This window comes from Jaculus jaculus, chromosome 2, assembly GCF_020740685.1.
Source record: "Jaculus jaculus isolate mJacJac1 chromosome 2, mJacJac1.mat.Y.cur, whole genome shotgun sequence".
Taxonomy (NCBI): domain Eukaryota; kingdom Metazoa; phylum Chordata; class Mammalia; order Rodentia; family Dipodidae; genus Jaculus; species Jaculus jaculus.
Window position 1 is genome coordinate 45,034,934 of NC_059103.1, and position 21,235 is coordinate 45,056,168.

General features: G+C 46.0%; 1 protein-coding gene across 3 annotated transcripts in view; it reads right to left on the reverse strand.

The window, feature by feature from the left end:
* The window catches only part of Slc14a2 (solute carrier family 14 member 2), a 467,996-nt gene that overhangs the window by 55,887 nt on the left and 390,874 nt on the right, over nt 1–21,235 (reverse strand). For all 3 annotated transcript variants that reach the window (XM_045144540.1, XM_004656819.2, XM_045144538.1), the window contains 3 exons: nt 5,265–5,449; nt 2,966–3,146; nt 1,720–1,909 (listed from right to left, as the gene is read on the reverse strand). In XM_045144540.1, coding sequence (XP_045000475.1) covers nt 1,720–1,909; nt 2,966–3,146; nt 5,265–5,438 — 545 coding nt within the window. In that variant the 5' untranslated portion in view covers nt 5,439–5,449. The remainder of the gene's footprint in view (nt 1–1,719; nt 1,910–2,965; nt 3,147–5,264; nt 5,450–21,235) is intronic.

Genomic DNA, 21,235 nt, shown 5'->3' on the forward strand with positions numbered 1-21,235 from the left:
GTCTGGCGGTCATTTGCAGTGATTGGAGGCCCTGGTGCATCCATTCTCTCTCTCTCTCTCTCTCTCTCTATCTGCCTCTCTCTCATTGTCTCAACTAAATAAAGAAAATATTTTTAACAAATCATCATCAACATCAACAACCACCAAAAACCCTTAAACTAGAACTACTGTGTGATCCAGCTGTATTACTCCTGGGTTTATAGACTCAGTCAGCATGTCACAGAGGTACCCATGTTTATTGCTAGACTATTCACAGTAGCCTAGATGTGGAACCAGCCCAAATGTCCATCATCAGATGAATGGATGACGAAAACGGGCAACCTACGCACAGTTAAATTTTGTTCAGCTATAAAGAATAAAATTGTGACATTTGCAGGAAAATGGATGGAACTAGTAATCCTACTGAGTCTGACTCAGCAAAACAAATATAACATCTCCTGCCATGGGCAGAAGTTAGATTCTCATGCGTGTGCACAGATGAAAGTAGAAAGGGAAGCATGGGAGGAGAGGAAGAAGTCAAAATGGATGGAGGAGGATGGAACAAGAAAGGGTTATGTGTCATAAAAGCAAAAGAGGAAGTACTGGCAAAGGAAAAAAAAGGGGGGACAAAAATAGAAGAAAAAGATTTCTGTAATCTGAAGAAAAAAAGCGATAAAGCTCATTCGGTGATGCTCGGGCAATCACATCTCAGGAAAACCTTTCTGGGTTGTCACCCTCCCCTGTTCACACACTTGATTATTCTTGCTGATCTAGAATTATGTATTTGATCTTATTATGGGTAAAGGGGCATCTCAGGCTGCTAGGTATAGAATAAAATCTATACCGTGAGTGTGTGTGTGTGTGTGTGTGTGTGTGAAGCAAAGAGAGCAGCGAGGAAGGGAAGGAGCACAGAGCTCATCCCAGCGCAGGCTTCCGTGCTTTGTGTCTCTTCGGTTCAGAAGTGGGGGAGGAGGCACTGAAGTCCAATCAGAGATGCTGTTTTCTTAGAACTCTCCATTATATACTATCTCGTATTACTTCCTAAACTTGCCTCCTAAAACTAGATCATAAGCTCCATGAAAAAGAGTAATTTAAGCCTTCCTTTGTAGTTTTTAAAATCTATTTGTTTATTTGGGAAGAGGAAGAGAGGGGGTTGCTAGCCAGGACCTTCTGCCACTGCAAACAAACTTCAGACACATGTGCCACTTTGTGCATCCGGCTTTACATGAATACTGGTGAATTGAACCTGGGCTACCAGGTTGCAAGAAAGCACTTTTCACCATTGAACCATCTTTCCAGCCCCTCCTTTGTACTTTTGTCAGAGGGAGTGTTTCCAGAAGGCTCCATAGCTAAACTGAACATGATCTTGTCTCTTGCTTTAAGCCAGAGCAGTTGAATTCTGTAGAGACCTGTTTTTTTTTTTTTTTTTTTTTTTTTTGTGGCTTGGTTTTTTGAGATAGGGTCTCACTCTAGCCCAGGCTGATCTGGAATTCACTATGGAGTCTCAGGGTGGCCTCGAACTCACTGCGATCCTCCTACCTCTGCCTCTCGGGTGCTGGGATTAAAGGCGTGCGCCACCACGCCTGGCTTAAGAGACCTGATTTTTTGAACAGTGACCTATTCAAAGCTGACACTTAGGAGACTGGGTGGTTGCTAGGATAAGTCTGGCTGACCACTGAACCAAACACCCAAGCCTGTCTGCCACACACACCTTGCAAGATCCTTTAGAGAGGGACTCACCTGTCTTGGCTTAAGGCGAGGGCAGTTAAGGTTGAGACCACTGTCCCTAGTGCCCCAGCAATTGTCCACCAGGGATTCTGGATGAGAAGCCCTATGAAGATGATGAGCCCGCTGAGAGGATTGTTGACGAACATCACCTGAGCTGCCCCCCTCAGGACCCAGTCTAGGAACTGGAGGGCCAGGGGCTTATCTGTAAGAGACAGACAAAGCCATCCATCAGCAGGGTGCAGTTGTGCTGTCCACTGGATCACTGGTTGGCATGACAACCGAGGTATACAGGGATGCACCAGTTAGAACATTTCTCTTTACTCAGTCTGTCCTGGGATGGAGAAGTGAAGGAGTTGGGGTGGGTGTTTGGCACTCAGCCCAAGGCTCTGAATGGCCCAGCAATTTGTCTTCAGTAGGTGGTAGTTTTTGCCATACAAATTGAAGCACCATACTGAGACCAATTTAATGCAGTTCCAACCATTGGCTTGGTTGGCAAGGAGCCCCAGGAGCATTTCATATGAAATTCATTGGTCCAGGGGAAGAGGTGGGAAGGCAAGAAAGCTTGTGTCTGTGTGTGTGTGTGTGTGTGTGTGTGTGTGTGTGTGTGTGTGTGTGTAGTGCTGTATGACTTAGTTAAGGGCTGGTATCTGAGCAGCAAAGTGAGTAGTCTGGAGAAAGGAAGTTAGAAAAGAAATTGTTTTAGCCCAGCTGTGAAAATCATTATTGAATTGGGGCCCAGAGGAAGCCAGGTGTAGAAGGAGGGACATGCATCCTGCCTCCTTCTCTGGTTTGGTTTCCAGGACAACCTATGCTGGGGGGGGGCGGGGGTGAGTAGGGACTGATGGGGAAAGCATGGCATTTGCTGAGGCATTATGCTCGGGAAGGAGTTACAAAGAAAGAATGTGGGAGCCTTGGGGAGGGTGATGCTGATGGTTTCTTGGCATATAAGATGTGTCTAATAAATGGCTACGGGACAAGGGAAAGAATCACCATTCTGCTTGTTTGGCTTTTATGTTGCTAATCTGGTTGCCCTGCATAGCCACACAGAAATAACAATTTGCAAAGGACTGAAATTAGTGGAATGCATTTAAGACTGAAACAGAGTGGCAGGCTAATGGGGATATATTATGCCCACTTGGAGTCAACACAGATCTGGAGCTTCCTTTAACTGTGAGAGGCCCTCCCATGGGGGTCTGAGGAGTTAGCTTATCACCTGCACCCCCAGCCCCCCACGCTTCTTCCCTGAGCAGTTGCTTACCTTTCAGCCAGCTTCTGCACTCCTTCATGTCTCCGGTGAGGTAGCCCACTGCTTGGAAGAGGCTGAAGCCTCCCCGGCCCGTAGGACCCCTGCGGGAAGCCTCGCTTTCTCTCCTTTTACTCCTCTCACTGGGTTTTTCAATTTTTACAATGTGGCTGTCTTCATCAGATGAACGGAGGTCCTTGTAGGAAAAGCCATGAGGCGATATCAGATAAGGTACCTTTTATTTGTTCTTTGAGACAGGGTGTCACTATCAAGCCTGGTTCTGAACCAATTACGGAGCTTAGGCAGGTCTCCAAACTGTCGTGCCTCCTGCCTCTGTCATCCGAGTGCAGGGATTCACAGGCATGTGCCACCACAACTGGCTTCAAATAATATGCCTTTTTGAGATCAGAACACTTGGATAGAGGATGTTGTCAGATTTTTTTTTTTTTTTGATAGAGATGTAGAGTTATGAGCTGGGGAGATGGCTCGGTAGTTAAAGACATTTGCTTGAACAACCTGACATCCTGGGTTCGATTGCCTAGGACCCACATAAAGCTAGATGAACAAAGAGGCATATGTGTCTGGAGTTCCTTTGCAGTGGCAGGAGGCCCTGGCATGTCCATTCTCCCTCTCCCCATAAATAAGTAAATATTAAAAAAAAAAAGAGATACAGGATCATGAGACAAAGGCCCATGGCCTAAAACTGTCCGGAAGTCTCCCACGCACACCCATCCTTGCGGGCGATCACATGCAGCTCAGAAAGAGTGAAGTGCTCATCAAAATTAGAGCAAGGTGCTCCTTTACAAATATACCTAGGCTATGTGAAATGAAATGCATCAAAAGTTTTGATGAAAATGTGGAAAAATTGCAACCTCATATATTATTGGTGGGAGTCTACAGCTGCTTTGGAGGAAAATGTTTATCAGTTCCTTAAAATGTTAAACAGAGTTATCATATGATCCAGCAATTCTCCGCTTAGGTTTATACTTAAGGTAAGTAAGAACATCTGTTCACACAGAAACCTATACGTGGATGTTCATAGCAGCACTATTTATAAAAGCCGAAAGGTAGAAACAATCTCGATATCTATGAAATGATGACTGGATAAACTATGTCATGCTTACACAATGAAAAATTATCTGCCCATTAAAGGGAATGAAGTACTGATTCATCCTCTAACATTGACAATCCTGAAAACATTATGTTGAATGACACAATTATGTTCAATGACAGTCCAAAAAGTCACATATTGTATGGTTCCATTTATATGAAATGTCTTGAGTATGCAAATCCTTAAGAGCAGAAAGTAGATTGATGGCTGCCAGGGGCCCGGGGGGGGGGGTGGTGGTGGTGGTGGTGGTGGTTGGAGTTTGGGAGTGACTGCCAATGGATATAAGGTTTCCTTTTGAGGTAATGCAAACATTCGAGAATTAGATTGGGGTGATGTTTGCACAACTCTTTAAGTATATTTACATCCACTGCAGTGTGCACTTTAAAAGAATACGTTTCACGGAGTGTGTTTGGGTTTGAATCTGAGAGGCCCCCTGAAGGCTCATGTGTTAACGGCTTGATTGACAGCTGATGGGGCTTCTGGGGCGTGATTGGACCATGCAGACTCTGGCCATATTCATAATTTGATGGCATGATGGGAGGTGATGAAAGCTAGGAGATGGACACAGGCCACTGACAGAGGGCTGTGTCCCTGGTCCCTCTGTCTCTGCTTTCTGGCTGCTGTGGGGTCAACACCGTTTCTTTACTTTGCTCTTCTACCACGACAGGCCAGCTTCACCTGATGCTCACAACAGCGGAGAGCCAACTATGGAGAGCCAAAGCCCAAAGAAGTCTTGCTTCCTTTAAACTTTTCCTCTAGGGCAACTGTTATAGTGACCAAAAGTCTGTCCAATGTATTACATTAATTATCTCTCATTGAACCCTTGGCAGACCTGCCCCACTGAGTAGCTAGCCAGTCCACCTCTGAGTTCCCATGTCCGGTGGGGGTGTGTGTGTGTGTGTGTGATAATGATAGGCATTTCACCCAGGACATCCTCTGGAAGCCAGACAGTCACGCAGGAGATCAAGTGTAAGGCCAGAGATTACTGAGTCTGACTGGAAGTCTGGTGAGTCTGTTTTATACTAGCTGAAATGATGTCTCACACAGGACTTCCATAAGGCCCAATGGGACCAACTATAGGTGTGGCCATTGATCGATTTTGGGATAGGCTCTTCCAAGTCCATTGGGAAGACAATTTTTAACTCCTGCCACCAGAACCCTAGGTCCCCACATGAGAAATAACCTGGAGGGGACACAGCTCACCTTTTCTTCAGGCATTTCCAGCAGGGGAAGAGCTGGGTGTGTGTCCTGGGAGCCTGAGGGCCAGGTGGGACTGCTTAGCTCCGACTCATACAGTTTATATCTGCTGGAAAGAGGTTCTGCCAGGAGAGGGCTGCTGTGGCTGTCAGACATGTCCTTCAGGGGGTGGTCATTCATCTGTCATACAACTGATGAGAGAGAAAAGAGCAGGTGAGTGAGGAAGGGGCACAAAAGGACTCAGATAAGGTTAGCAGACACCTTAGGATGAGTGACGTCTGATCTGCAGGGATAAGTAGTGACATATGTCGGATTTTTCTTTTTGGAGGCAGGGTCTCCTGGAGCTGGGGCTGGCCTGGAAGTTGGTTTGCAGATGAGGATTCCTGTGAACTTATGATCCTACTGCCTTCACTGGGTTCCAGGATCACAGGCATTTGCTACCATGCCCCAGCTTATGTGAGATTGAACCCAGGGCTTCTTGATTAGTGCTCTACCAACTGAGCTACATTTCTCATCCCTGGTGGGACTCAATGGACATGCAGCTGGTGCAGCTGTAGGAGGGGCCTGGGAGCATTGCTCCACTCACATGCTCTTTTTCCAATAAACTCTTCATCCTGCCAGAAGAAAACTCTCCTTTTTTTTTTTTTTTAAATTTTTTTATTTGAGAGCGACAGACACAGAGAGAAAGACAGATAGAGGGAGAGAGAGAGAATGGGCGCGCCAGGGCTTCCAGCCTCTGCAAACGAACTCCAGACGCGTGCGCCCCCCTGTGCATCTGGCTAATGTGGGACCTGGGGAACCGAGCCTCGAACCGGGGTCCTTAGGCTTCACAGGCAAGCGTTTAACCGCTAAGCCGTCTCTCCAGCCCTCTCCTTTTTTGTTGTTGTTAAGACTTAACTGACCCCCCTAGTTAGAAGTCTCTCTTATATTTTCTGATTTCCTCCCCTTTTCATGTTGCTGTGTAGACTGTCTCAGTGGCACATGTGTTTCCCCCTTGGTTCACACACATAGGATCCAGTACTGATTGGAAGCTAGAAACTCATTCTCTAACTTGTTAGGAAAACTATGCGTGCATAGGCCTTTAACTACTGAGCCATTTCCCGAGTTCCCTGGCTTGTGGAACCTACGTTACTTCTCTTGACCTCTCATCCCCCTTCTCTCTCCTGTGTGACTGTTCTTACTCCTTTCCCCTTGTCCCTCCTCAGGCGGGCTACAAAGCCCTGCCATGTTCTACTGGATGCTGTTGGCATCTAAGCTGGGAGGAAGTCCTCCCTCTCCTGGGGATCTGGTTTTCCCTCACCACTAGGCTTGTGCCATGGCTGGGTTTGGGGGATCCTCAGTTTCTCATTTCATTGAGCTGCTCTCTGGAGTGTTTTGCTTCTCTCCTTCCCATTCAGTGCTGGCCTCCTCCAGCTCAGTAATCTCTTTATTTACTCTACTGTGTATTAAGATTTATTTGTTTATTTATTTGAGAGAGAAAGAGAGAGAGAGAGGGTGTGTGTGAGAGAGAGGGAGAGAGACACACAGAGAGCGACAGAGAGAGAGAGAGCTAGCTACTGCAAATGAACTCCAGATGTATGTGCCACTAAGTAGATTTGGCTTACGTGGACACTGGGGGATTGAACCTGGATCCTTAGGCATCACTGGCAAATCCCTTAACCACTAAGCAATCTTTCCATCCCACTCTACTGTGTTTTTGAGAGGTGGTTTTGAACCTGTACAGTTAGCTTTCACTACGATTTAAGAGTTTGCCCCACTGCCTTGCAGTTCCTGCCTGGAATTGAGTGCTATAATTTTTCACACTCACTACTCAAGTACTGCAGACATCTCTTCCAGAGGGGATGAAGACCTCTGTCAGTCCTAACGTCAGTACCATTCCCCTGGGCTATTTCCTCACCTGCTCCCAGTGAGGACACCCCATGCTCTCCTCTGTTGCTCTCTTGCTGTCTGCAGTAACCATCTTCACAGTCCCTCACACACCATTTGGCCATCTCCTCCTCTCTGCCTGTTCGCTGCTGTCACTGACTCACCAGCTTTCCATCTCAGGGAAGGTGTAGATGATCCTACTACAAGTGTGCATTCACAAAGTAGTCATTCTAAGCAACTTCAATGTCCAGGCAGAAAACTCATTTTCCCAGTCTCTGCCTTCCTAGATACCTGTCTGCCTCATCTCTATTGACTCTTTTCACTGCCTCTTTCCAGCCTCCTGTTGCTGCCATCACAGCATGGGTTTGGTATACTTTCGCATATGCTATGAAATCTCAAAAGGCAGATTCCCCTCTGGAGCCTTCCTCCCATTCCCATTCACCTGCCCCAGTGACCCCACAACCCAGCCCTTTGACCTCCCTCTGAGCCAGCCACCCATTTTCCCTTCCCTCTTTGTTTATTTTTATTTACTTATTTGAGAGCTACAGACAGAGAGAGAAAGAGGCAGACAGAGTGAGAGAATATGTGCCACTGCAAATGAACTCCAGATGCATGGGCCCCCTGGTACATGTGGCTAATGTGGGTCCTGGGGAATTGAGCCTCAAACTGGGGTCCTTAGGCTTCATAGGCAAGTGCTTAACCACTAAGCCATATCTCCAGCCCATCCTTCCCTCTTTGTTGGACATATTTCATAGCCTGTCATTTTAGTTTTTTCAGCTTCCTTACTCCTCTTTCCCTCCCTCATCATGTATGGTAAAACCCCAGGATATACAGAATGCTTTAACTGTGCCACGCTTTCCCAATCCCATCCTCCCTCCAAGGTGCCTCTAGAAAAAACAATGCCCAAACCACCCCTCAGAAAACTCAGGAGTCAGACTTTTCATGGTCATGGTCACCGGCTAGCGGCCATCCTCTCTTGCCACTTGCTTATTAGTTCCCATTTGGACTCATTTACTTTTGCCTAGATTGAGTCTCCCAGCCACGTTGTACACGACAGAGATGTGATATGAGCATGCACATTGACTCAAGTTGGCTCAGTACCCAAAACCCCTTCAACAAAGCAGCACATGCTGATAAATACCTGTAATTTACAAGGCCAAGGCAGGAAGCAGAACCACAGATTTGAGGGCAGTCTGGGCTATGTAATGAGTACGAGGCAAGCCAGAACTATATAGCAAAACCTTGTCTCAAACAAAGAAATAATTCTCCACCAGCAAAAATAAAAACAAAATCTAATTTTTCCAACCTCCATGTCTTTTTCTTTCTTACTTTCTTTCTTTCTTTTTTTTTTTCCTTTTCAAGGGAGAGTCTCACTCTAGCTCAGGCTGACCTGGAAATCACTCTTTAGTCTCAGGGTGGCCTCGAACTCATAGCAACCCTCCTATCCTACCTCTGCCTCCCGAGTGCTGGGATTAAAGGCGTGTGCCACCACGCCTGGCCCAACCTCCACATCTTTTTAAAAAATTTAATTAATTAATTTATTTGAGAGAGAGAGGGGGAGAGAATGGGCACACTAGGTCTTCCAGCCACTGCAAATGCACGTCAGATGCATGAACCACCTTGAGCATCTGGCTTACGTGGGTCCTGGAGGATCAAACCTGAGTCCTTAGTCTTTGCAAGCAAATGCTTTAAGAGCTAAACCATCTCTCCAGCCCCGTATCTTTAAAAAATATTATTTATTTTTTTTTTAGGGGAGGGGGAGAAGCAGAGAGAAAGAGAGAGGGAAAGGGAGAGAATGGGCACACCAGGGTCCTCAGCCTCTGCAAACAAACTCCAGATGCATGCACCACCTTGTACATCTGGCTTACATGGGTCCTGGGGAATTGAACTTGGGTCCTTTGGCTTTGCAGGCTCTAAGCCATCTCTCCAGCCTACCTCCACATCTCTAACACACAAGCAAGGCTCTGCGTTACTGATTTGATTCCAACTTGCATCATCGTATCCCACACTTCTCTGGCCCCAAGGTTCTGGGCTCTACACAGGCCTCCTGTTGGTTAGTGTTAATTAGATGCCACCTTACACCTAGGCACAGCTACAAGTGCAAGGCCATGGCTTGGTAGAACTCTTCCTCACTCTGCCTGGTGGGCTTCAGCCCAGTTAGCACTTGCTAGACAAGTTTTCCAGACCCATCCCCTCCCCCAACTCTCTGTCACACACTCCTGGGCTGCAGGATTTTTCCTTACATTTATGTACTGGTATGTTTGGTATCTTAGAACTCAAGAGTCTGTTCTGTGTATTACTGTATCTCTAGCTCCTGGCACAGTTCCTGGCAGGCAGTAGACGCTCAGTAAATACTGAGTGCAAAGAGGAGAGAAAGATGGGAGTGAGAGACGGGACGAAAGAAGGGAGAGGGACTGTAGGTGAAGTTACAGGTGGCTACTAGAACACTTCCTGGGAAAAGCTTATAAATTATTCTGGGTCCAACGGGTCTCCAAGGGCATAAGTAGAAGGTGGGCCACCTCCATACTCATTTTTCATTCACATTTTCAGAGTCCCTGCTGTGACAGTGTCTGTTCTCACTGCCAAGAAACTAAAGCTTTAGCAGATTTTTTTTTTTTTTATGTTGACCTACAAACATTCAAAATCAGCCCACACTGATGCGGTCATCGCCCTGGAACGGGGTCCGTTCCCCCATTCTGATCCTGAAAGTGGGGGCCTCAGAGAGGGTGGGGTACAGTGCTCTGGAGGGGCGTAGTGGGAAGGTTTAAAAGGAAGGGGCAGGCCGGTCACAAGGAGCCCAGAGCCCGTCCCTCTCCAATGTGCTCCCTCCCTCTGGTGGCCAGGGCATGATACAGCAACCCTGGCCTCTGCGTGAAAATTTCCACAGGAAAGGGCAGCAAGGGAGGCAGAGAGAGAGACCTAGACCCGCGATCTGGGAAGTGCCATGCACCGAAGCGAACGAAAGTGTTCTGGAAAGAGCTCGTGTTAAATTCAGTAGTTGTAAAATCCATTAAGAGTCCAGTTGAGGACAAAAGGACATCAAAACAGAGGAAGGACAACTTGGAAAGTGGAGAGTGGTCTGGGTGGGGGCTGGGGGGGGGGAAGAGAGAAAAAGCTAATGGGGCACGAATACAAGCGAATGACAGTATGTCCATGTATGATAGTTCTCAATGACAACGTTAATAAACAAATCAAATATCGAGTACAAAGGGGAAAGAAAAGTCCTGTTGAAAAAAAAATAATGCCCCCCACTCCACTTGGACCAGATAGATACATTTCTTGAGCAAGCATGAGGGCCTGAGGGAGTCTGACATTGCCTGAGTTTGAATCCCCCAGCACCTATGTAAACAGTCAGGCGTGGCCACCCATATCTGTAACCCCAGTCCTCTGGGGAGCAGAAACCTGAGAGAGTCACCCGGGGGGCAAGAGGGGGGTGAGTGATGGGGGGAATGCCCACTGTTCCCCTCTGGCCCCTACAGGTGGACACCTGGGATGCAGTTTCAGCATATACACGGGTATACCCCCCCCCCCCAGCAAACCACACATATTACGTACACACATCCCACCCCCATGCTATGGACTCTAAAGTTCTGTCAACTGTAAGCTATGTGTTAATTCATGTACCGCTAAGAAAGAAGAAATTGTTGCCAATCAAACGTGTCGTTTGGACCAGGTGTGGATCATGTAAGGGAAGGTCTCTAAAGTATTCTCCAAGAGGCACTTTGTGCTCTGCCCTCAAGTCTCTGCATGCATGCAGACCCTCAGCTCTGGGGAAGTGCACAGGGTTCAAGTTTATAGAGAAATCAAGGCTCAAGAAAGCAACGTGGGAACAACTTCTCGCTTGGACGTTTCTCTCTGCACTTGTCAGAAGGAGCTGACCTTATTTGTGGTGTCTACAGAAAGGAGGGACCCAAAGAACTGGAAGCCTGCTGCCAAGTCGAGATCAGACCCAGCTTCCCACCCCGAGCTCTCCTCACTCTCACTGCCCCGTTGGGTCCCAGCCGGGGCCTGTAGAGCCGGTGATGGGCCCCCTAGGCTCTCATCCAGACCCTCAGCCTGGCTAGCACTGTTTCATAAGCCCACATGGACTTAGCAGGAACAACGTGTTTGCGTCTCCTCTAGGGAACACAGCGTTCCTGGGCCATGGGAATGTTTATCCTGTTAAAACAGGGGGAATTTTGGCTTGAGGGCAGTGATGAGAGGTGCAGAAAAAAAAAAGGCCTTGTAAAGAGAAGTTCACTATGTTTGGAGAGAGCCGGGGCCGCTTGCACTATGTGGGCCTCCATGGTGCCCTCCTCAAAGGGCAACGTGAAGTTCCTGGGACAGTCACATCTCTGACTTAGCTCCTGGCACGTGGGAGGCAGTGTGTGATTTTAATTCTCTTCTTCTTGTGCTCACAACTGAAAGGAAAGACGGCCTGAGCAAGGAGAAGTGCAAGCAAGCTGCTGTGAAACAGGGCTTTTCTTTCTTCCTTGATTTGTTTCTTTTTCTTTTTTTTCTTAAAATTTTATAGCTAGCATGTAAAATAATGGATTTCATTATGGCTTTTTCATACATACATGTTATGGCACCTCGCTCATATTTGCACCCCCAATACTCTCCTTCCTCCCTCCTTCACACCTCTTGCTGGTTTCCTTTCCTGCCCTGATAGTCGTCTTTATGGTTTCATATGTCATACACACACACACACACACACATACACACACACACACACACACACACACACGTGCGTGCACACACACACACAGCTAGATTCCACATAAAGGTTTCAGAGATGGCTTAGCAGTTAAGGCGCTTGCTTGCAAAGCCAAAGGACCCAGGTCAGTTCCCCAGGACCCACGTAAGCCAGATGCACATGGTGGCACATGCGGCCCATGTGTCTGGTGTTCATTTGCAGTGGTTAGAGGCCCTGGCATGCCCATTCTCTCTCTCTGTCTTCCCTCTCTCTCTCTCAAATATAAATAAATAAATAAAATATAAAAATATAGATTTTATATGAGAAAAAGCATATATTTTCTCTTTTTAAATATTTTCTTTCTTTTCTGTATTCTCCTCTCTTTCTCATCATCTCCGTGTATGTTAATGGATATATGTAAATTAGATCCTGCATATGAGAGAAGACATGTGATATTTGTCCTTCTGAGTCTCAGATGGTCTTTCAAAAGTTTCCATAAGGCGTCACTACTTGGTAGAACTGGACATGGATTCCAGCCCCAGCCACGTCCGGCACTGAGGGCCTCAGAGCCCGTTCCCAGCTCTGCTCAGAGCCAGTCCATTAAACGTGCTTCCAAGAACACATAATGATCTGCTTGGCGCACTCCTCTCCTTGGCTGCCCACAATTTTCTCTTCTCCCTCAGAAGTACCAACAGAAAGGCAATTTGGACCATCCCTACATCTCTCCAGAAAGCCAGGCTCCCCAGACTGACTTCTCTATTCTGTTTTCATAAGAACCCTTTGTTGGGTACCTGCTGTGCACCCACAGGATGTTGAAAGGCCCCAGGCCTTGATGGAGAAGAGCTGAGTTTGAATGATGGGGGAGCAGGCAAGAGCAGACCCTCAGCTCTGGGGAAGTGCACTGGCAGAGGGTAAGCCTGGGCCTTCCTTCCCAGTGCTGGAGTCTCTGGAGACCTGTGTTTATGTTAGGTCTTGGCTCACCAGAAGAGTAAGAGAAGCACAACCTAGGTTGAAGCAATGCCTGAGAAAATCCCTGATTTGGGCCAGGAAATTCCATGTGTCATTTCATATGTCATACACACACACACACACACACACACACACACACACACACACACACAGATTTCCTGGTGGCACATGAGGAGAAGTGTCACAACCAAAGAATGACTCTCGGGACCCCAGTTCTTCTTCCAGTGTTGAGGAAATGTGGCTTCTACTATATTGTTCCAATTCTGAAGTCCTCTCAGGTCTTTTCTCTAGAAGATTATCCCTGCCTCAAGGAACTGCGTAAATGTGCTGGTGCCGAATGGGAGAGGGTGGGCTCCATCTGCACTGAGTGGGACAGGATTTGGGCTTGGAGGGGTTTCTTGAGTTGCAGGTATGAGTTAGTATAGAGTAAAAGCTCTCTCCCTCCCAAGGTCTCTTAGGCTTTAGTGGACTGGTGACTCGGTCTTCTTGGGGGGGGGGGAGTGAATATAAAATAGTCTTGTTGATATCATCTTCTGGCCAGCTGAGTTTTGAGATATTAACATCTCTGGAGAAGAAAAAGTGATTGGTAGGTTCTTTAAAATGCTTGTTGACTTCATTGACTTTGCAGTTGAGGTAGGGAAAGTTTCCATAAAGTTTTACAACCTCAGGACCTGAAGGGATGGCTCTTACCTTCTCATTCTCCAGCACTTCTGACAGAGGGAGGTGAAAGGCATCTCACAGCCTTTTGAGGCTGACTGTTCTTAATGTGCAAGCCATGATTATTGGACACCCTTGTACCTATGGGTCTGACATGGTTCTCCAATGTTTTCACCCCTGCTGGTTCCAGCTCTGTCCATCAGGTCTTCACAAGATACACAGACTCACCTTTCTACCTAGAAATACTTCAAAGCTTGATCCTGAGCCTTCCTTTCTATGAGAAATCCCTCTTGGTTTTTCTTTCATCTGTTTTATCACAGACCAAAGAGAGAGAGAGAGAGAGAGAGAGAGAGAGAGAGAGAGAGAGAGAGAGGGAGAGGGAGAGGGAGAGGGAGAGGGAGAGGGAGAGGGAGAGGGAGAGGGAGAGGGAGAGGGAGAGGGAGAGGGAGAGGGAGAGGGAGAGGGAGAGGGAGAAAGGGAGGGAGGGAGGGAGGGAGGGAGGGAGGGAAGGAATGGGTGTACCAGGGCCGCTAGCCACTGCAAGTGAACTTCAGATGCGTGTGCCTCCTTGTGCATCTGGCATACGTGGAACCTGGAAAATCGAACCAGGGTCCTTAGGCTTCACGGGCAAGCACCTTAACTGCTAAGCCATCTCTCCAGTCCTCAGTTCTACTTAAAAAAAATTTTTTTTTTTTGTTTATTTGCAAGGAGAGAGGGAGGGAGAGAGAGAAAGAATGAGAGAGAATGAATGAACATAGGTGTATCAGGACCACTTGTCACTGTTGACAAATTCCAAATGTATACACCACTTTGGGCATTCCACTTTACATGGGTACTGGGGAATTAAACCCTGTGATAACAGGCTTTGCAAACAAGAACCTCTAACTGATGAGACTTCTCCCTAATCTTCAGCTCTACCTTTTGGCCCTGTAAAATCTTGCCCATTAGCTCCAGCTTGCCATTGTCATGTTGCCTTGATGACTTTTCATGGACGCAGCAAATTCTCCTCTGGTCTGCATGGTGTTTAGAATATGTTTGAAAGTATATAGAGTGTACAGTAGTGTGCAGCCTATGGCAATGGGAACTCTTTCAGTTATTGTCCCATTGAATCATTGAATGTATGTGATAATCCCCTTTGTAATGTAAACCCATACACAACCACAGGAAGAGGAGACAGATTTCTTTCTTTCTTTTTTTTTAAATGCATCATGAAGCCGGACATGGTGGTGCACACCTTTAATCCCAGCACTCAGGAGGCAGAGGTAGGAGGATCATCGTGAGTTCGAGGCCACCCTGAGACTACATAGTGAATTCCAGGAGAGCCTGAGCTAGAGTGAAACCCTACTTCGAAAGCAACAACAACAACAACAACAAAAGCATCATTTATGTATGCATGTATGTGTTTGTATATGTGTGTGGCATGCCAAGGTGTCTTGCTGCTACAAATAAATGCTTGCCTGGTTTTACATGGGTGACTGGGACATTGAACTCAGGCTGGCAGGCCTTGCAAGCAAGTGGCTTTAACTGTTGAACAATGGCCTTAGCCTGGAGACAGATGTTTATTTACAGGAATTGAGAGCGAGGCAGGCCCCATGTCCTGTGAAGACAGGGCCACAGCCCAAACGAACAAAAATCTCTATGTACCCTGAGAAACACTAATACTACCCTATGAGAACGTCCTGCTGGGATAGCCTATAATCAAGACCCAAGACCCCCCAGCCAGAACCTCTTTATATGAAGGACTGTGGATGCCGACTGTTGCCCCCCCCCCATTAAGAATACAGATTATTTCAGGCAATGTAGCTGACCCATTTCCTTCCAGTGACTGTGATGTCTAAAAGGGAAAAGAGGAAAAAGAGGCCAGACCTAACTGAGGCCCTATGCAGACCGGTAGACCCTCCGTCAGACCACTCAAACTACGTTCTTTGTTCTGCCAAACACGCAAAAACCCTAAATAAGTTCTCCATTTGGCAAGGGGTTCACATCCCGTCCCTGCTTATGTAGAACACTTTTGTTCTTTTATTTTTCTTTCTTCAGTAAAACTCACTCGTCCTTCTTCAGTCTGCTTTCAAAATGCTTGTTGACTGTAAGACAACAGACTCAACCGGAGACTGAAAATCAGTCACACTCTCGCTGTTGGGGTGAGTCGGGTTGGAGGGTTGAGTGAAGGCAACTTTGCAAAGCTTCGCTACAAATTTCAGTGGGGGTGCGAGAGGCTGGGGTGGGGAGCACTGGCAGGGACCATCAGGCGAGAGGTACCATGGGGACTGGCAGAAGGGGAGGAAGCAGTGGAAGGATGCAAGCGTTACAGAAAAGGAGCGCAAAGGATAGCAGGGCTGCTGGGGCCCTGCAAAGGCGAGGCTGGGGAGCTGACGTCAAAGGATGTGCCACGCAGGAAGGCTCACGAGCTCACGAGATGTTGTGGCGGGGGAGCAGGTAGATGCGAGTCTCGTGTCCCAGCTCTGAATGGGTCAACCGCCCTTTGAGGCGCAGTCACCCCGGGAGGCTGCTCCTTTCTTGGGCTTTCCCCACAAAGCCTGCTGAGGGTGGAGTCACACTCTGCCTTGAGAAGAAGTACTGACTGGGACTCTTGTTTTCCACTGCCTGTGGCTTCTGGCAAACCAGCTGGTTTTCAAAATAGACATACCTGGATCAGCTACCCGAGAGGGAAAACCAGGGGAGACCTGGCACGGAGCCCGGAACTTAACAATTCCAGCTTTATGCAGCCCCTTCTCCCTCCTTGCACTTAACCAGATGCATAAAGAGAGTTTTTTTTTTGTTTTTTTTTTTTTTTTGATTCCCAAGGAAGCTGCTTAGGTTTTGGGTTGCCTTTTTAGGATTGTGTGCATTCTGGAAGTTGCTGAAGGCCCTTGCCAAGGTGCTTGTCACCTGGCCCCTCTAAAGCTACATTGATAAGTTGGCTAGATTTAGAGACACAAGACTATAACAAGATGGAATTGGTTTGGGCATCACTGGGCAAATAAATTGAGCTTGTTTTGACATCTCTGAAGGTGTGTTTTCTAGAAGGAGTTGTAGTCACAGTTTGTATGAAACTGATTTTCTATTGGTCGTGTCTCATGGGATAGAGATGTTTCTTGAGGGGGTGGGGCACTCTGATTGGGGATTAGTTTTGGATACACAGTGATTTCACTAATCGAGGAATGTATCTACTCAACCCTACGGCTTCTGTTGGGGACATATCCAAGAAGTGTTAACTTACATTGCCTTCAAGGAAGTTTGATGCATAGGAGGCACTTAAATACATAAAGAAAAATCAAAAAGCAAAGTAAGACAAAGTTGAAAATAAAGTTCTCTGTCATTTAATTATTTATCTGTTCTTAGCAAGGCCCTCCTGTCTGCAAACCGTGTCATTGAAGAAATCCATGCTCTCTGTACTTTGGGGTACTGAGTGGCAGTTCGATGCATGGGGATGACATGCATATATTGTACTGGAAAAGTTCTGTGATGTAATACCCAAGGCAATGGGTACTCCTTGCAGGTAGATTTTAAAAAAACAGTCTCGGTCAATCCGGGCACTTAAGTGGAAGTTAAGCACAAGCATGCTCTTTTCTCTTCTTTTATTTATTTATTTATTTATTTATTTATTTGAGAGCGACAGACACAGAGAGAAGGACAGATAGAGGGAGAGAGAGAGAATGGGCGCGCCAGGGCTTCCAGCCTCTGCAAACGAACTCCAGACGCGTGCACCCCCTTGTGCATCTGGCTAACGTGGGACCTGGGGAACCGAGCCTCGAACCGGGGTCCTTAGGCTTCACAGGCAAGCGCTTAACCGCTAAGCCATCTCTCCAGCCCTCTTTTCTCTTCTTGCTGATAAAAACAAGTGCACAGATAGAGGTTGTTTTTCTGCACCTTCATCCTCAGTCATCAGTGTTGTGGGGTTGAGAGGCACTGGTGGTGTAATTCTGACTTCCTGCTTCCTGTAATCCAGTGGTGAAGTTTTGGACTCAGTAATTCATTGTTGATTTCAGAGACAGTAGCCCCTTCTTGTGGGCCCATCCTAAATGTGCTGAGCCCTTTCATATGTAGAATAGCTTTCTGCTTATAATATCTATAGTGATTTCTTTTTCTACGTTGAGCTCTGTCTAATAGATGTCCTAAGGAAGAAACCAAGATGTTTTGCAATGTGGGGGGGGGGGGGACGAGATAATTAAATGAAATTTTTTGAGGAGGACGCTTTTTAACATAAAAAAATGTAGATTTGGAACAGCTCAGGAGGACAAATGAGAGCTCCCAAGTGGAAGTGATTAAAAGAGCCTCTTTCTCCCAAATTGTTTTTTGCCACCTCTTCCCATCCTCCAGATGAATGGGTTATGGTTTTCATTAAGATGTGGACTTGAATAAAAAATTGCTTGAATTTCCATTTGCTGTCACTGGGAGATGTGTTATTTCAATGCTGAGAAGGTAGATTGTCATAGATCCCCCTCATGGATCCTGAAAAGATAGATGCATCTGGAAAAGAAAGTGTCATTTCCTTTCCTGTCACCTTCCTTCATCACCCTGCTGGAGATTGCAAGCTGCTGTCTTGTGCTCACTTCTTGATCACCTACCTCCCTGGGGGTAGGTGAAACATGGGGACCAGGTGTTCTTTGACATAACAAACCGAAGAAAAATCATTGCATGAGGAGTGAGGAGACTTGAGATCTAAATTTAGCTCTGTTGCTTACTAGCTGGATAACCTTGGGCAAGTTGAATTAATAAGCAAATGTTTACTATCCTGTGGATCTGCCTAATTCTTTCCAGTTTTATGGCTATAGCCTTAACTCAGACCACAGCCATTTCTTTTGTTGAAGCTTCTGTTATCTATATAACATCCACAGCCCATTCTTTTCTTTCTTTCTTTTGTTAGAGATAGTGAAAGAGACAGAGAGTGAGAGCAAGAGCTAGCGAGGGAGAGAGGATAGAGAATTGGTGCTCCAGGGGCCCAGCCACTGAAATCTAACCCTTGTGCCACCTAGTGGGCATGTGCAACCTTGTTTTTGCCTCGCCTTTGTGTATCTGGCTAACGTGGGATCTGGAGAGGAGAATATGGGTCCTTAGTCTTCGCAGGCAAACACCTTAACAGCCAAGCCATCTCTCCAGCCCTCTTTTCTTTTCTTCCTTTTTTCTATCTTTAAAAAAAAAATTTTTTTTTTTTTAGGTACTCACTCTAGCCCAGGCTGACCTGGCACTCACTCAGTAATCCTAGGTTGGTCTCAAACTCATAGTAATCCTCTCTCCTACCTCTGCCTCCCAAGTGCTGAGATTAAAGGTATGTACCATCACACCTGAATTTCCACAGTCTGTTCTTATTGCAACTAAAATAATCTTGTGAGAATACAAGTCAAATGACATCTCCTCATTTAGGGCTCTTTAATGCTTCTCGGTGTCCCCTAGATATAAAACTTCCTGGGCAGGATGTGAAGTGTGACATGCCTCAGTGGTCCTATTCCTCTTTCTCTAACAGAGAGGCCTATAGACCCCAAAACAGAGTCTGCTCTGAGGTACATAAATCAGTCAGTTGAGGTATGGGTAGAAACTAGTAGCATGTTTAGTGTTTATTTTTATCTCAGCATTAAGAAATAAACTAAGCCTTTCTAGCATTTACTGTGAGACTCAGATCACCATTTAGCTTGTTATGTGTCATATTTGGCTTTTGCCTACCATGTGTAAAGATCAGAACTTATGGACTGGAGAGATTGTTGAAAGGTCAAGGCATTTGCCTGTCAGCCTAGCGCCCTGGGTTTGATTCTGCAGTGCCCACATAAAGCCAGAGGCACTCAGTGGCACATGCATCTGGACTTTGTTTGCAGTGGCTGAAGGTCCTGGTGCACCCATTCTCTCTCTGACTGTGTCTCTTTTCTCTTTCTGCTTGCAAATAAAAATAAATAAATAGGGGTTGGAGAGATGGCTTAGTGGTTAATCACTTGCCTGTGAAGCCTAAGGACCTTGGTTTGAGGCTTGATTTCCCCAGTACCTACGTAAACCCGATGCACACGGTGGCATATGCATCTGCAATTCATTTTCAGTTGCTGAAGGTCCTGGTACACCCCATTTTCTCTCTCTCTGCCACTTTCTCTCTCTGTCTGTCTGTCTCCCTCAAATACATAAAGAAAAATAAACAACAACAAAATAAATAAACTTGATTAAAAAAGGATAGCACTGAAAAGTTAGGAGGATAGTGGTTATTTAAGCAGGCTTTGGAGCTAGACTGCCTGAATCAATGCTTTTTATTATTGAACAATCCTATGATGATCCTTTTTGCGAACAGTGGAAGTTTCCAGTGCCGAAGTATTTAGTCAAAATGATCACCCAGAAGATAAAGAAGATGAAGGTAAGCCAATTTATTTGCAAGAAAGAGGTGGGAGTGGTTACCAGCAATTATGAAGTGCAGCCAGTGGTACTCTATTCAGCCTCAGGGAAAATTATTTTCCCCTATATGCCAAAGCTACTGTTATCAAAGTATGTTATTAATGATGGCCTTACCTGGATTTCATATCTTGATATACTTATTGGCTGATATAGGTACATGCGTATGACATACAATTAAATAAATGTGCTGGAGGTGTTTACTCAAAGTAATTTTATTTTTCTGGTAGAATTACACAGAAAAGAACTTGAAAACCACTGAGATAGGTATAGACTTCAATCTTTAACCCAAGACTTTTCCTAGACTCAGCATATAGCCTTTGGTTAACATAAGAATGCGGACTGCTAGATCATCGCTGTACCTAATGCTTTTATATGGAAGGCTGTTTCTAGCATATTTTCATTTGGTCTCAAGGAAGTGATTTGGAGTATTTTGTCTCACAAAAATTATTTAGATGGCTTGACTTGCATATCATTAGATATTTACTCAGCATGAGAACAATGGTAAATGTTATGTGCCAGACAACATTATGCTATAGATAGGAAGGGTTATGACATCCTGCATCCTAATGATGATGATTTGCTTCCTGACACACACACAAATCCCATCATTTAGATCCCAGCAAGAAATGTCCTTTTGTCACTCTTGGTCACTCTTGAAATGATCTGTTTTATCCTAGCCATCAGAACTCTGCCAACAAACTGTGGGGATTGACAGTGTCACATATAGGCAACAGAGAAAAAGTCTGGAAAACTGAATTGTAGGTGGTGAATGACTAGTAATAAATAATCAACTTATTCCCAATGCAGAAATGTTGGGGCCCAGTAGAAAATCTAAGCAGTGGAAAAATCTGAATTGGAACCAAGCGGACCACTTAATCCCATATAAATACATTCAAGAGGGAATGTTTTCTGGTTCTCAAAGCAAAATGAGTCTTTAAATACCTGCTTTTGTTCAAAACCACATCTGCCTGCTATTAGACCCTTTCTAGTTACTAGCCAGACATCTAAGGTGGTACCATTAGTGATTCATTCCTTTGGGCTGACACCGACCTCTTCAGGCATTCTCTTTTGAACACAGACCTTGTGGAAAGAGCTACCACGTGAAGACAGCAATGGCTCCCTGTGACTGTTTATTAAATATTCCCTGGCTGGCAGAGGTCTGGGACAGCATCAGGGCTCTGGGCATTTTGGGAAGGGTGAATTTCTGGATAGCTTTGTTTTTCAAAGCACAAGATGGCTGTGATTGGGGTTAGCTGCTGGACATTTTACAGGGTCCCATTTATCACAGTTATTGTGGCTGACTGAGGGGTGGCCATTCTGATGGCTTTTAAGATGGGCCTTAGAATGTATGAAGGCAGGCTGGCATGCTCCTCCTGCCTCTGCTTTTTGGGTGCTGGGATTGTAAGAGTGAGTGTACGTCCATGCTTGGCTCTGATGCAGT